Raw genomic sequence first — 16,782 nt, forward strand, 5'->3', positions numbered from 1 at the left:
TTGCCTGAAGAATTCCATGGACTGTATAGTCCATGGGGTCACAAAGAGTTGGACACAACTGAGCAAATTTCACTTTCACTTTCGGGCTTCCCTTGTGGCTCAGATGGTAAAGAATCTACCTGTAATGCAGGAGACCCAGGTTTGATCCCCAGGTCGGGAAGACCCCGGAGAAGGCAATGACAACTCACTCCAATATTCCTGCCTAGAGAATCCCATGGACAGAGGAGCCTGGTGGGCTATAGTCCATGGGGTCACAAAGAGTCAGACACGACTGAGTGAATAACACTTTCACTTTCAAGAAGATGCGTATGAGAAAATGTGTATGAAGAAAATAAGATACAAATCTACACATGCAGTATGGGTCTAAAAAGGCCTGGAAGAAAACAATACCAAAACATCAGCTGTGCTTCTCACTGTGATGAGAAATTAATGGTGACTTTTAATTTCTCCTTATACTTCTATTTTGACTCTAAGGGGGAAAAAAAAAGCACCTATTACTTTTACCATCAGAAAAAGCACCGCATTTTAAAGTGATGATAAAAGGAGGGAGAACGCACTCTGCTCACTGACCCACGCTGGCGGGGGTGCAGGGTGGGGGTTGGGGGGGAGAGCCTCTGCAGTGTGGGCAGCCACTGACCTGAAACCCTGCACTAGGTCCTCCTTCTTGAGAGCCTTCCAGGCATCCATCAGGCCCTGCCAGCGGCGGTGGCTATCAAGCTCCTGCTGCAGCCTGGCCTCCATCAGGTTGACGAACAGCTGGGCAAGGGCCCTCCGGTTGCCCAGCAGGGCATGATTTATGATCTGCAGTCACAGGTGGGCAGGTTCTAGATGGAGCGGAGGCTCTCCAAGGTCAGAACAAGGCTCAGTAGGAGAGGGGTGGTGGGCAGCTGGAGAGAGGCCGGGTGAGCTGTGGGCTGAGTGCCGAGCAGGGTGGTGGCAGCATCTGAGGAGTACTGAGGAGGGGAGGTCACTGGGCACTCAAAGAAGCTGCCTGGGGTTCAGCAGCTACAGACAGTGACAAGGGTCTATCCTGAAGGCTTAACAGTGAATTCTGGTCAGGTGAGTTTCAACCCAGCTCCAAGGCCATCTCAGACTGTTTAAAAAGGTGATTCTAAATTCACTAGAGTTAAGCACTTCAGCAGGCTCTCAGTGTCTGTTCTTTTTATAAATTTGCTCCAACAGCAGAATGCTCATGCTACCAGGGACCAGTCACACACGGTTGTGATGAGAACCAGTACCCAATGACCAAATGAGGTCAGTGCTAGAACACTCTTTAGCAGTCCTCCCAAGGGCACCTTTGGCATGGCAGTGGAGACGATTCTTCACTGGGTGGTACTCATCTGCCACCCAGCCTCCCCAGCCCCTTCAACTGGAGTAGCCTCTCCCGTGTCCCCAAGGACTGGAACAGCCAAAAATGTTCCATACATGTCCCAGAGCCCTCTATGCACTGCCCTAGAGCAGGGCTGAGAACTGCTACACGCAGCGGGCAGAAATTCCAGTAATGAAATTCCACTGGAAGCTGAGGTTTAATGCCAGCTGTTCCTAGCTGGGGGGCATTGGCAAGCATTTCCTGAACCTCCAAATCTGTAGCCATATTGTGAAGATGAAGCTCTTCACAACACAGGGTGCTGCTGGAGTTAAAAGAGATCGATGCACACAGAGCAAGGAGAAAGCACCAGCTGTTCCGTGGACGATAGGCCTAGCGAAGCCAAACGCCGAAATGTAACTGGGAGACTGCTAACTCTGGCACACCTAGTCGAGCAAGTGGTTAATTCAAAGTGAGGAACTCTTGCATGTCTCAAATGAGAGCGGCCACTGCTGAGCCCTCTCATGTAGCCCTCCCAACAAGTACTGGTGCCTGAGTATAACTGTCCTCATTTTATGGACACAGAGTTCCAGGTGCAGCAATTTCGGGAACATTCCTGTCTGGACCGTAGAGGAGGGGGTCTGTGCTTACTCCCAGTCCATGCTTTGTCCAGGACCCCGAGGCACACACCTGGGCTGGCGCCCATCTGTGTTTCTGAACACTGTGCTGCTTCTACTCTGCGTGCTGCCAGGAGGCCCGTTACCTGGCAAGCCCAGCTTTCTGCACCAGACCCAGAAACCCACATAAGAAAATGTGCCTCTGAGTAGCCAGAAGAAGTGTCCTGTCATGAATAACATTGATTTCCCTGTTTTTTTTCAATTCCAAAGGAAGCATCTGGGGGAGGCTGGGGTGTGGACAGGGAAGCAGTGGGAGCAGAGCCAGAGGGGCAGGCATGGTTCAGCAACAGGCACTGACAGACAGCAGTAGGACAGACAAGAACCACTGGAGAGACTAGACATACAGAGCGTCCTGAGGTCACTTATAAGTGCACACACCACCCTGAGTCCACGACAGCTGGGAGATCATGCTTCTGTCACAGACACACTGCACTGCACATGGTAGCTGAGACACAGCCCCGAAGGGGCTCGCAGGATCAGCATCGGTCAAACTGCTGACACTGTATTAGGTTCACTGGGATGAACATGGCAGGGAAGCACAAAATGTACTGGAGGGATTTCCATTGGAAGTACTTAACAAAGACTCTGGTTCTGAACTCAAGTGGCCAACCTGAGTTACTTGGAAATGTTACCTATGAGAAGCCCATCGTTGCTGAGACCCAGGCCCTAGGGCACCTTGTGGCCCTGCTCTTGCAGGCTGATCCCATTCACTTGAAAACCACTCACCATGGCTTCTTTATTGATCAGCCTATACACGTCGGGCTGCATGAGGTAGGAAGTTTTCTCTATGATTTCCACGTATTTCTTCAACACGCTTTTTAGCTAGAAATGACAAGGCACCACAGTGAGCGACTCTCTTCTCCTAGAGGACTGAAAACAGGTGGTGCCCCATAAATGGCACAAGTGAGAGTCGCCCAGAGCCCATCTGGAGGCAAGCTCACTTTATCTACCCGGGAGAACTCAAGTGAGTGCAGTGTCTCATCCAGCTCCTTGATCTGCTGCTTCTGCAGCAGGAACTTCTTGGCCACCTGATCCCTCAGCTCCAACAGGGCCTGTGCAGAGAAGTGTGGGTGGGACTGTGAGGACGGGTGGGACAGAGGGAAGGAGGAGCAGGAACGGACACAGGCGGGGCAGGCCCCACCACGAGGGAGACGCCTACTTGGATGGAGTAGTCTTCGAGGTTGCTGTCGTTTTCCACCTTTTTGAAGAGATTGTTCACATCCTCATCAGACTCAGCCAGCTTTTTTAAAAGACGTGCTCCTGGTTCCAAGATGAGAGGTTCCATTTCCTAAAACAGGCCAGGGAGGGCGAGGGCTATGGTATCAACACCCCTGGGACAGAAAGGACTCCTCCCCAACCCTATAGTACGGAAGCGCCAGCTGTGGTCCCCTCTCAAAAATAGTAACTCGTAACTAGACCTAAGAGTTAAGGTTTACTCATTGTTGCCAGCCACAGCACGAGGGCAGCACCATTTGGGACACATATCATGTGTGAGGCCTTGTCCTCAGACTCACTTGGTCCTCATCACAGCCTGTGAAGTAGGTGCTGACCTTATGCCTGGCCCCTGGTTGGAGCTCCACAAGTATTCATTAAAGAAGTGGCCAAAGAAATAATTCCAAGAGTACTTCAGATCGGGAAACTGAGGCTCAGTTAGGTTGTATAACCACAGGCACAGAGCTCATGGTGAGAGCAGAGCTCATGTCCAACTGAGATGTATTAGAAAAGTGAGGAGCAGGCTGGAAGAGTGCCTTCTTGGTGCTTTGGGTCTACAGCCATCTCCCACAGGGAATTCACACAGAAGTGGAGAGTGTGATTTAGGGCCTAGAGATATGGACCCAAAAGGGCAAAAAAAGGTCTCTTTAGGGAATATTCCAGGGATCAGTCTGGTTACAGACAAAGTCTCCGGAAAGGAATGGGGAGCCAAGTAAGGGTAGTGCCTAAGGGCAGGATGTTTGGCCCCTTGTTAGCAGGACTGAGCAGGGTGATCAAAGACTTGACTTAAGCATCAGACCCAGAGTCCAGTTCCTACTTGGCCCTTACATGCCAAATCAGGCAGGACTTTCCGGGCCTCATCTGTAAAAGGCGGGTTGTAACAGTACCTGACATATAGGGCTGTGCTCACCATCAGCACTTGCCATGAGCCATCCAAACATGACTCCTGCAATTCTGTCTACACCATTCCGTCTACACTGTGGTGAGCCACTGAGGACCTGGGGGGAGGGGCAGTGGGTGCTGTACAAAGCCCACCCTCCCGTTGGAATGGCCCAGGAACAGAAGGGGAGTGAGAGGGAAAAGTCTCACCATGCCAATCTGAGCGATCTCCTCCTTAAAGCTCACCAGGGCACTCTCGTAGCCCCTTCTCTTGGAATCTCCTTGCTTTTGAAAGGTGGTGGTACTGATCCTCTCAGGAACTAGAGAACAACAGAGGTGATGAGGTTGCCCTCAGAGCGTCAAGGTGAGGTCAGAGCACCCAGGGGAAGACAGCAAGACAGCAAGTGCCTGAGTTCAGGAGATGCCCACCCCCAAAGCAGGCCAGCAGTATCAGAGTCTCAAGGAAAAGGAAGGTGATCCTTAAGTGCTATAGGGAATTAAGTCTTGCATATACAACTGAATGCTGGAAAAATGTTCCAAATGGTATGTATAGAATAGGGCCATCTAGTACTCTTGCTTGGAAAATCCCATGGACGGAGGAGCCTGGTAGGCTGCAGTCCATGGGGTCGCTAGGAGTCAGACATGACTGGGAGACTTCATTTTCACTTTTCACTTTCATGCATTGGAGAAGGAAATGGCAACCCACTCCAGTGTTCTTGCCTGGAGAATCCCAGGGACCGGGGAGCCTGGTGGGCTGCTGTCTATGGGGCTGCACAGAGTCAGACATGACTGAAGTGATGCAGCAGCAGCAGCAGCAGGTTTTAATTAGAAGTTTTAAAGAAGAAAATACATACACAGATAAGAATTACTGACACTTAAAAGCACTTACCACTCGCTAGGTATTGTTCTAAGTCAATTACTCCTCGGGATGAAGCCGAGAGGCCGGTTCTATTACCCTGTGCCCTGCTGTGCCCTGAATACATGTGGGACCCTGGACACTATGTGGTCTCTTTGGTAGTGGGCACTCTTAGGAAGAGAATGCGTGCTACTGTGGAGGTAGACTTTTCACTTTCTGCTTTATCTCTTTCCTTTGTTTTTCTATATTGAGCAAGTACTACTTTTTTAATCACAAGGAAAAAGAGCTTCTATATCGGGATAAAGTCAAACTAGGGTAATGTGGTATGAAGGAAAAGAAAGAAAGTGAAGTCACTCAGTCATGTCTGACTCTTTGCAACCCCATGGACTGTAGCCCACTAGACTCCTCCATCCATGGAATTTTCCAGGCAAGAGTACTGATGTGGATTGCCATTTCCTTCTCTAGGGGATCTTCCTGACCCAGAGATCAAACCCGGGTCTCCTGCATTGCAGGCAGACACTTCACCATCTGAGCCACCAGGGAAGCACGATGTATGTGTGAAGGTGTGAAGGGAAGCAATGTCAACTGAAAGATCCTTCCATGAAATCACAGAAAATCGAGCTACAGTACACCCTTCACCAATTGGTCTCATCAGTCAGTGCTGACTGTGCAGGCAGCCCCCTTCCTCCCCCAGCTCCCTGCACTGAGAAGAAGGTCCAGGGGAAGGGGGGACAAGGGTTCAGCGGTCAATGCTGAGGAGAGGAGGTTCAGGGGAAAGACCCAGAGGACAAGACTGAGGGGAGGAAGTGCAGGGGACAGGCTGAGGGGAGGAGGTACAGGGAAAGATTCAGGGGAGAGGGTCCAGGGGGATGGCCTCCTATGAGGCTGAGCAGAGGGACAGTGGGACCTGCAGGTGCTTCTACATGAGAGCTCCCAGGAGCTCCCCACGGAGCACTCTCTGCCCTCACAGCTGAACACAGGCTCACCAATGGTATCCGTGAGGCCCCGGACTTCTCTGGCGGCGATGGTGTTCTCACTCTCTTGAGCTTTTTCCTTTTTGGCTATTTCCTTTTCCCTGAGGCACAAGCAGAGATAAACACTGACCCCCACAGTCCCTGCACCACCCCCTCCAGGGTAGCTCTCGGGGTTCACAGAGACCCTGGGAATTGGCAATAGCCTGGGGCCACCCAATTCCAGAATGCCCCAAGGACGTGCCCCCAGCAAACACTGCCAGGGTATCTGCTGCCAGCAGACACACCACAGTCCTCAGATGAGAACAGGGGCCTGCCTCAGGGAGCTTGCTCCATTCTGGCTGCACACCAAGTGTGGGTGGTTGGCATGAGCCATCTTCCACATGTGGAAACTGAGGGCCACTGGGGGCTTGGCCAGCCTGGGAATGCTGGACCAAGGCTCAGCGTTCAGCAGGCCCTCATCTGCTTCTTCAACAACCCATCAGATGAGGCACCTGGGGTGACCCCATTGTCCAGAGAGGGGAATGTGGGAGGGAAGTCCCTGGACAAACTGGCCCTGGGACTCCCAGATCCCTGCCTGTGATGCCCAGGTCCATGGTCCACAAAGTCTGGATGAGGGAGGAGAAAGCTGGGACCCCAGGACAAACTGTCTCAGTAGGGAGGACCAGGGTGGGTGAGCACAACCTCAGCTTTGGAATGAAAATCCTGGAATGTGCTGTTCACAGGACAAGTACCCCAGAAATGCAGTTCTCAGCAACACCTGCTGTGCCTGGGGCCCCAACACGTGAAGCACTTCTCAGACATTGTCTGATGCAGTCCTCATGTACACCTACCACCAAGGGGGACTGCAGGGCGGCAGCTGATGGGGCCCAGGCTGACCCTCCAGAGGCGCATCTCTCAACTTTGTCAACCAAATGCCCCTGGACCAAGGCAGCTGCCAGGGTACCCCAACTATGGGAGCTGCTTATGGCTCTGGCATCTCAGTTACTTGCCCTGTGCAAGTTTGTGCTAGTTTATGCTAGTGGTGATCTACCCATACCCCAAGTTCCTCTTCTACTCACCCAGATGTCCTGTCCTGGGTGAACGAATGTACAAGGTGACTGGTTTAGCTAGCTGAATTTTCAAGAAGGGGACAAGGCCCTCAGAGAGGTGCTGATGCTCAGTTAGTGACCTCAGTTACTTTGAGGGGAGCAGGGCCTGGTTGGTTATAAACACATCTCTCTTCCTGGACAGGGAGGTGTGCTCTGGATTCGCATCCATGGCAGAGTGGACCTAGTCTGCACCAAGAAGGTGGCACAATGCCAGCACCCTCCATGAGACGTGCCTTTCCCCAGATACGGTCCTGTGGGTGCCAAGAGCTCCTAACTGACGTCATATCCAGTTATGGGGATGATGGGTGGTCCAAGCCAAAACTCAGGGGGAAAGGGGACCCTCGGGAAGCACAGGGAGACTTCAGAAGACCCTGGGCCTAACAGAAAAGAGGTCGGCGGAGAGGAGCCTGTCCTTTAAAGGATCCGGAGTTACAGGCAGGCTGTGAGACTGTCACTTTGGGAGATGGGGGGGATCATGGTCAGGTCCCAGTTGTCTGTGCATCTGGATCCTTGCATTGGGCATCAGGGACATGGGCTGGAGAGTGCTGACCTCCTGGTCTGTGCCTGGGTGGCTAATGGGTCTGCCCAACAGTTCAGGGTGTTGAGTCTCAGGGGCTGTAGGGGAACTTTGCCTGGGGAGACTCGAAGGGCAGGGCAGGGGAGAGACCTTCACCCAGCAGTGGGTCAATCCCTGCTCCAACAAGGTTAAAGGGAACACAAAGGCAGATAGAGCTGGACTGACTCCCTGTCCCAGAGACCTACACCTGAGAAGCATTTATGGTTGGTGGAGAGATGAAAGAACCTAGTGGGAGCCCAGCTCCTGCTGCATTCTCCAAAGTGCCCCCCACCAAGGAAAATGCAACCCCTCCTTATCCTTTCTTCCTACTTGAGGAGCGTGAGCTCAGGGAGCTGACATGGCATGTTTGGGAATCTCAAGTTCAGCTCCCTGCTCCCACCCCACTGGCTCCCATCTCAGGGAATGGCTGTCCGTCCAAGGACTCAGGCCAGAGACCTAGGACTCTCAGGAGCCCTCTCCTCCTACCCAATCTGTCACCTGGGTTCTGCCTCCAAAATAAACCCAAAGTGCCCTGCTGACTCTCTCACAGCCCTACAGAGCTGACATGGACTACCCTGGCCTCCTCCCTGGCCTCTCTGCCTCTCCTTGCAGCCCCCCACATTCTGCACACCACTGCTTGAAAATCTTAAAAAAAAACAACCCTGAGGGAAAGGGTGGGGAGAGAGGTGGGAAGAGGGTTCAGGATGAGGGGACACATGTAAACCTGTGGCCAATTCATGTTGATGTATGGATAAACTATCACAGTATTTAAAGCAATTATCTTCCAATTAAAATAAGTTAATTAAAAAAGAATAAAAGAAACCCTGTACCCATTCAAAAAAAAAAAAACAAACACACAAACGCAAGTCACTGCTCACTCTAGTAACTCCAGTGAAGTTCGAAATACTGACTATGGCCGGCAAGCCTCTCCTGGACTCATCTCCCACTCCTCTCCCCAGGCCCACTGATTTCTCCAGTCTTCTGGAGAAGATCAAACTGGTACTGCCTCAGAGCCTCGCCCTGTGGTTCCCTGCCCTCATCCTCTGGTCTCAGTGGAGGTTTCCTGACTCCTGTCCCCCACCACCCTGTCCTTGGTGTCAGACAGATTTCCTGACTCTTGTCCCACTGTCCCGCTGTCCTCAGTGTCAGAACCTTTCCATCTTCGGGGAGACCTGCTTATTTATTTACTGTTGAGTTCAAGTTCCAGGAGGTTGGGATCTGCATGCCTGGTGCCTGTCAAGGGAGAGGGAGGGAGAGAAGAAGGAAACAGCCCTGCAAAGTAGACATTATTATTATTTCCATCTCTCAGAGGAGGTACCTGGATTTCATTCCCATCTGGTACTCATCTTGTGGGAGCTCTTCTTGAGTTTTTGAAAATCCTGACCACCCCTGGTGTGTGGGGGGTTATGGCCTGGAAAGCAGGACCTACCTGTAAAGAACAGGATTTTCTGTGGTCCAGTCATTGGGTAGGCTGCGCATCCACTTCCGCTGCCGAGGAGACAGTATCTCGCCTTCACGAACATCCACCTTCTTCATCAAGGGCTTCTTGCCATCCTTTGGGATCATGGAACGCTCCACAGCTCGCTTCCTAGAGGATGCCAGGGAGCGGACCAGCTGCACCTGAATCCGTGGAAGAACCAGGTGAAGGCAGCTGGAACTGTAGACTCCCTAGCACCCAGGCTGCCTGTGCCACCTTAGAAGCTCAAGTGTGAGCCTGCCAGCAAGAAGGCACTTTGAGGGAGGCCCTCAACCCCAGGGCACACCCCATGAAGGAGGGCTTTCTACTCCCCGCATTGGTCATTCAGGCACTTCTGGGAGGGTATCTTTTAAGGAATTTTAATGAGAACCAAGATGTGCATCCCATCATTTCTTATAATCACAAAGAACTGGAAAAATGGAACTGTCCAACTTAGGGGACTGGTTAAATAAACCCAGTATCTCCATTCAATGGAATGTTAGGAATTTATTAAAAATGAGACTTACAAAGGATTTTTTATGACATGAGGAAATGCTTATGATATGCTATACAACAGAACCTAGTAATTAACAGCATAAAAGAAAATTATGATGAAAGTTATACATTATGATTTCAAAATTTTAAACGCATGGAGAAACAATGAGGAGAAAATATGCCAAAGGTTAAGAATGGTTGCTTCCAGGCAGCAGGATCATGTGAGTAATTTCTACGGTCTCTTTATACTATTATAATTTCCAAGCCCTCCACAAAGAGCATTACTTAGGACTCAAAGTAGGAATAAAAATCCCCTTTAAATAAGCAGTACAGAACTTCAAAAGAAGGGTTTGAGTATGTTTTTCTTTTAAGATGTCATCTGTGTAGTTTTTTACAGATGACAAGGCAATGCCAACAACTTATATAGTTATCAAGAGGGCATTACTTTAATAAATTACAGGAAGTCCTATATCAAAAACTATGCAGCCACTAAACATTGTGAAGTACATGAATTTGCACTGACACGGAAAGCTCTCTGAGATACTGTAGACAGGGAAAAAGGAGGTTTTAAGGCACTGCTATAGAATCACACCAACTTTTAAACAGAAAAATCAGAGATGCTTTCATGCATAGAAAAAAGATCCAGGACACCCAATGGTAAATTTTGGCTATTTCTGAGGGATTTAAATTAAATTTTAATATAGACTTTGCAATTTTCAGGAACAGACATTCTAATTTTGTATTCCTACATTTTAGGAAACAACAAGAATTATTTTTCATCAACACAATTTCAAAGCCCTTATTTCATTAGGTTCCCAGGCAAGGAAGTCTTCTAAGGGAGGGAAGCTGAGGGAAGCAGGGGACCAGGAAAAGCGGAAATAGAAGGACAGGCCTACCTCAGCCTCGAAGATTTGCTGGTAGACCTTCCCGCTGGGAATCTGGGTCACCTTCCCCACGGAAGACATCTTGGCCTCGAGCCGGACAACTCTGCAGGGAAGACGTTGTCTACGGGTTGGTCTCAGACCAGGCGGATACTAAGAAGTCTCTCCGCCCGCCTCCAAGGAAAAGTCCTCCCTGGAGAACAAGTGTCTCCAGGCAGGTAGACAGGCTGGGCGAGTCCACCGGGGCTGAGGCACCCCAGCTCTAGCAGAAAGCATCAGAGCCCCTCTCAGGCCTCGGGGTTTATACTTTAAAAGAAGAATCGGAGGTGGGGGCTGGGGGAGGGGTGCGAAGAAGCAAAAAGGAAACAAACCTCAGGCACGAACCTAACTGGAACTCACGAGGAAGGCTGGTCTCCCAGCACCGCCAGGCGCAAATTCGAGACTGACTCTGAGGGCAAAGAATGACGGTTACTGTTTGTACTTCACTCTTTCGAACTCCTCCGGGGAAAAGTCAACGTACCTAAAAGGTGTCAGCGCAGATTTCAACCTGGCCTTGAACTCCTGATTGGAGCTGAAAGCTGTTCGAGGACCTCCCCCGCAGCACCCTCCTCCCCAAAACGGACACTTGGGTAGAGGGAGGAGGAGGAGAGAGCTGTCTGATTCTGGCTACGCCAATTCCGTACCTACTGACTGCTGGGAAGCACAGCCCCTCCTCTCACGCCTGCCCCCCAGGCCCACCAAGGAGCGGCGGCGGTCTCGGGACAGGCCCTCTAAGCCCCACCAAGTGGAGCGAGGCCCTGCGTTCAGGGGCCCGGCTGCGGCCACACCTGCAGAAAGTACCACTCAAACCAGCCAGGGCGAGTCCAACCTCAACTGCAACGGTACACATTTGGTCTCCAAGGCAACACTGAGGGGCGGGAGCTCCGCTGGCCCCGCCCTCACTTCCTTTCCAGGGAAGGGGCTTGGTTGCCCTTAGGGACCTGAGCCCCCACGTGGAGTAGTGAAACTCCAGCCAGTTTCTCTGGCAGAGGGATACCTCAGGGCTGGCAAGAGCATCCAGAGCAGCACACTGAATGTTCTGAAAACAGAACAAGAAAACGATCCTTATCTTCTTTGTCTTGGTTAAAACCAGTCTCTGCTGGGAAGTAGCATAGAGTGGTGCTTGGCTACAAATAAGAACTGGAAAGCATCTCTAAAAGAGACCATCTCTTTCTCATAAGGGTTTAGAATCCAGGCCTCAAGACTTGAATGGAATTCTAATGAAAAGGCTAATTTATAAGACCCTGAGTTCCATTCACCCAACTCACCATGCCACATAACTCTCCTTAAATACAGCTCTCATCTATTCACTCTCCTGCTCAAAAGGCCCTCACTGCAGCCCCCACCAAACCCAGCCACAGTCCCTAGATGACCACGGAGGCCCCCGCATCTGGCTCCCACCCTGAGTCTCCTGAAGTCTTTACTTTAGCAAACTCCTCACACTTCCTCACCTGCCCTTCCTCACCCTGCTCCTCTGCTGGGATCCCTCTGTCTCTACACACCCCAACCCCCCACATACTTTCAGCCACTAACAGTGACAAGATCCCATCCACTCAATCTGAGCTCCTCTTCCCTTCTTCACCTTGCCCCCTCTCCTCTGAACATGCTTGTACATTCAGTTCACTCGCTCAGTCGTGTCCGACTCTGTGACCCCATGAATTGCAGCATGCCAGGCCTCCCTGTCCATCACCGTCTCCTGGAGTTCACTCAGACTCATGTCCAGGGAGTAGGTGATGCCATCCAACCATCTTATCCTCTGTCATCCCTTCTCCTCCTGCCTTTAATCTTTCCCAGCATCAGGGTCTTTTCAAATGAGTCAGATCTTTGCATAAGGTGGCCAAAATATTGGAGTTTCAGCTTCAGCATCAGTCCTTCCAATGAATATTCAGGACTGATTTCCTTTAGGATGGACTCGTTTGATCTCTTTGCAGTCCAATGGACTCTCAAGAGTCTTCTCCAACACCACAGTTCAAAAGCATCAATTCTTCGGCGCTCAGCTTTCTTTATAGTCCAACTCTCAAATCCATACATGACTACTGGAAAAACCATAGCTTCGACTAGACAGATCTTTGGTGGCAAAGTAATGTCTCTGCTTTTTAATATGCTGTCTAGGTTGGTCATAACTTTTCTTCCAAGGAGCAAGTGTCTTTTAATTTCATGGCTGCAGTCACCATCTGCAGTGATTTTGGAGCCCCCTAAAATAGTCTGTCACTGTTTCTACTGTTTCCCCATCTATTTTCCATGAAGTGATGGGGCCAGATGCCATGATCTTAGTTTTCTGAATGTTGAGTTTTAAGCCAATATTTTCACTCTCTCTCACTTTCATCAAGAGGCTTTTAGCTCCTCTTCACTTTCTGCCATAAGGATGGTGTCATCTGCATATCTGAGGTTATTGATATTTCTCCCGGCAATCTTGATTCCAGCTTGTGCTTCATCCAGCCCAGTGCTTCTCATGATGTACTCTGCATAGAAATTAAATAAGCAGGGTGACAGTATAAAACTTTGACATACTCCTCTCCCTATTTGGAACCAGTCTGTTGTTCCATGTCCAGTTCTAACTGTTGCTTCCTGACCTGCATATAGATTTCTCAAGGAGCAGGTCAAGTGGTCTGGTATTCCCATCTCTTTCAGAATTTTCCATAGTTTGTTGTGGTCCACACAATCAAAGGCTTCAGCATAGTCAATAAAGCAGAAATAGATGTTTTTCTGGAACTCTTGCTTTTTCCATGATCCAACAGATGTTGGTAATCTCTGATCTCTGGTTTCACTGCCTTTTCTAAATCCAGCTTGAACATCTGGAAGTTCACAGTTCACATACTATTGAAGCTTGGCTTGGAGAATTTTGAGCACTACTTTACTAGAATGTGTGATGAGTGCAAGCGTGATAGTTTGAGCATTCTTTGGCATTGCCTTTCTTTGGGATTGGAATGAAAACTATCTTTTCTAGTCCTGTGGCCATTGCTGCATTTTCCAAATTTGCTGGCATATTGAGTGCAGCACTTTCACAGCATCATCTTTTAGGATTTGAAATAGCTGAGCTGGAATTCCATCACCTCCACTAGCTTTGTTTGTGGTGATGTTTCCTAAGGCCCACTTGACTTCACATTCCAGGATGTCTGGCTCTAGGTGAGTGATCACACCATTGTGATTATCTCGGTCATGAAGATCTTTTTTGTTTAGTTCTTCTGTGTATTCTTGCCACCTCTTCTTAATATCCTCTGCTTCTGTTAGGTCCCTACCATTTCTGTCCTTTATTGTGCCCATCTTTGCATGAAATGTTATCGTGTATCTCTAACTTTCTTGAAGAGATCTCTAGTCTTTCCCATTCTATTGTTTTCCTCTATTTCTTTGCATTGATCGCTTGTACATTGGTTGTTGTCAGATGCAGGAGTTAAGGGAATCCTGTTGGAGGGTGTTTCCTGTGAGGCAGGTGTGGCCTCCTATCTTTCATCCAGCTTTGATTGCCCTCAGCACAGTGTCCCGCACATAATTCAGACACACTGAATGCTTCCTGGTAAATGCAGGAACACCTGGAGTGTCCTGGTCTGACTCCCAGAGGTGGCTCTTTTCCACACAAGCACCCAGAGTTCTGCACGGCCAGGGTGGAAGGTACTTGTGGTGGACACTGAACCTGGCACAGGTTTCCTACAGACCTGGGGTTCCTGACTCCTCTCAGAGGGATCCCTGTCCCAATTGCTCATAAATGCTACCTATGACAACTTCCTTAAACAAGTGGTCATTCTGTCCAGACTACTTTCAGAACTTAAGAAACAGTGAGTAGAAAGCCCTTTTATTCCCATTCTTTGGTCCCAGGTTTTATTAACAAGGTGAAATATTATAACAAATGATTGGACTAATTTTATCTGGAAACAGAGAAAGTATGTTTACCTGAGGTTATAGATGAAAAACACGGTAAAAAATCAGAAATGTTCAGGAATTATTTGCAGTTAGCAAGATCTCTTTTGTCGAGGAGGTCCTACTGGCTTGGCACTTGTACATCAGAAGCCATGTTTTCCCTGCCCAGATGCTTTCTGGCACATCTATAATGTGCGGGTTTTTAATTTTTAATGTATAGATATAAATATGTAGGCATGGATATATCAGGTATGATGTTTTATTCAGAGTAAGCAACACACATTGTTTAAAATAGAAAAAAAAAATTGAATGGAGAAAATAAAAATAACCCATAATATCACTGCTGAGAATTTGCTTTCCTTAATTCTCAAGTTTCTGGGCCTTTGTGTTTGGGTTTGGATCAAACATGAAAATTTGTGTTTGGCTTTTGGATGACATTTGTATTACCCCTCTAACTCAAAAGTGTTATAGTTGGAAAGAGTAACCAGTTAGAGATCACCTGGTGAGTCCACCTCCTGTGTTAGAGAGGCACAGGAGGTGAGAGACAGGGAATGCAAGGAGTGAAGCCAAGCCTTTGGACTCTCTTTGCCCGCACTTTAACATCATATCTTCCCCCATTTGAAAATGTCTCTTGACTCGAACCTCATCCTTTTCCTTCCTCTTCCATAGGCCATCATCCATCTTCTCCATAGTCCATAGAAAGAAAACCAAGAAGAACCACTCAAGAGCTAATATTTATTGAGAGGGTTTAATAGTCTCAATAACTATGAGAGGGGTACCACAATGAGCCCATATTACAGATGAAGAAACTGAAGCTCAGAGAGTTGGTAACTTGGCCAAGATCTCCAAGATAGGAAATGGTTAAATCCAGGATATGAATCTAGACCATGTAATTCAGTCTTGAACCAAACACTATATCATCTGACTTTGGGACTTGCCAGAAAAAAAGTTCTGGATCCAACTGATAGGCTTTGTGTGTTGAATCATAGCGCATGTACTGAAAAGTATGGAAATCATAAATGTATAGCTTAATAAATTATCCAGGGGGAAACATACCCAGTAACCAGTACCACAAGAAATAGAACATCACCAGCTTTCCAGGAGCCCCCCATATGTACCCATCCCAAGTCACTGCCCTTTCCTCCCCAAGTGTAGCAGATATTCTGCCTCCTGAATTAGTTTTGCTTGTTTTTGAACTTCAATGGAATCATACAGAATGTTGGACTTTTATGTTGGACTACTTTCATTATATTTCTAAGTTTCAAATATCTTTTTTAATGTGGCTGTAGTTCACTTTTATTTCTGTATAGCATTCCATTACAAAAATATATAACCCATTGCATAATATTTATCCTTTCTATTATTGATGTACATTCCAGTTTAGAGAATTACCAAATAATGCTGTTCTGAACATTCTTTTGCATGGTGAACACATGTAGGCATTTCTATTCTATTTCTGTTCATATTTTCATATATTTAAGGCTATTTTTACTTCTTTTTGTGTGAACTCTGGGTTCGTGTCTTTTGCCAGTTTTTCTACTGTGTGTCTGTTCTTTTTCTTATCAGTTTCTAGGAGCTGTTTGCATATTTGGCATGTGAGCCCCTTTTTAATATGAATTGCAAATATTCACAGTTTATAATTTCTTCCTTTTTATTATGAAGGTTGGTTTTGGGCTTTTTTGTGTGTGTTTTTGTTCATTTGTTTTGCTATGTATTGTTAAGATGTTGAGTGAGTGAAGTGAAGTCACTCAGTCGTGTCCGACTCTTTGCGATTCCGTGGACTGTAGCCCACCAGGCTCCTCCGTCCATGGGATTCTCCAGGCAGGAATACTGGAGTGGGTTGCCATTTCCTTCTCCAGGGGATCTTCTCGACCCAGGGATCGAACCCAGGTCTCCCACATTGCAGGCAGACGCTTTAACCTCTGAGCCACCAGGGAAGTCCTGTTAAGATGTTACTTCTCCCCAGATTGACCCATAGATTTATATAATCACAGTAAAGTATCTAAGCAGATATCTAGTGAAAGTGAGAGTTGCTCAGTTTTGTCCGACTCTTTGCCACCCCATGGAGTATACAGTCCATGGAATTTTCCAGGCCAGAATACTGGAGTGGGTAGTCTTTCCTCTCTCCAGGGAATCTTCCCAACCCAGGGATCGAACCCAGGTCTCCCACACTGCAGGTGATTCTTTACCAGCTGAGTCACAAGGGGAGCGCAAGAATATTGGGGTGGGTAGCCTATCCCTTCTCCATATCCTGACCCAGGAATTGAACTGGGGTCTCCTCCATTGCAGGTGGATTCTTTACAAACTGAGCTATCAGGGAAGCCCATATTTGTCCAGATATCTGGTGGACACCAACTATTCAATTTCAAATTTTCCATAGAAATACCAATTACCAAGAATAGTCAAGACAATCTCAAAGAAGAATAAACTTGGATGGCTTACACAACTGGATATTAAGCCTTTGTATAAAGCTACAGTCAACAGGGCAAAATGCCATAGTAGTACAAG

General features: G+C 48.3%; 1 protein-coding gene across 3 annotated transcripts in view; it reads right to left on the minus strand.

Moving 5' to 3' along the window:
* CCDC180 (coiled-coil domain containing 180) overlaps window positions 1–11,257 on the minus strand; it is a 56,399-nt gene extending 45,142 nt beyond the window's left edge. For 2 of the 3 annotated variants that reach the window (XM_042243223.2, XM_042243224.2), the window contains exons 1-9: window positions 10,752–11,257; window positions 10,396–10,486; window positions 8,978–9,168; window positions 5,917–6,005; window positions 4,285–4,394; window positions 3,143–3,271; window positions 2,925–3,035; window positions 2,710–2,805; window positions 638–801 (exon numbers count right to left, since the gene is read on the minus strand). In XM_042243223.2, the coding sequence (XP_042099157.1) occupies window positions 638–801; window positions 2,710–2,805; window positions 2,925–3,035; window positions 3,143–3,271; window positions 4,285–4,394; window positions 5,917–6,005; window positions 8,978–9,168; window positions 10,396–10,464 (959 nt within the window). In that variant the 5' untranslated portion in view covers window positions 10,465–10,486; window positions 10,752–11,257. The remainder of the gene's footprint in view (window positions 1–637; window positions 802–2,709; window positions 2,806–2,924; window positions 3,036–3,142; window positions 3,272–4,284; window positions 4,395–5,916; window positions 6,006–8,977; window positions 9,169–10,395; window positions 10,487–10,751) is intronic. The other variant, XM_027964406.3, reaches the window with a different exon arrangement.
* Between the last annotated feature and the right edge of the window lie 5,525 nt (window positions 11,258–16,782).

This window comes from Ovis aries, chromosome 2, assembly GCF_016772045.2.
Source record: "Ovis aries strain OAR_USU_Benz2616 breed Rambouillet chromosome 2, ARS-UI_Ramb_v3.0, whole genome shotgun sequence".
Classification (NCBI taxonomy): Eukaryota; Metazoa; Chordata; class Mammalia; order Artiodactyla; family Bovidae; genus Ovis; species Ovis aries.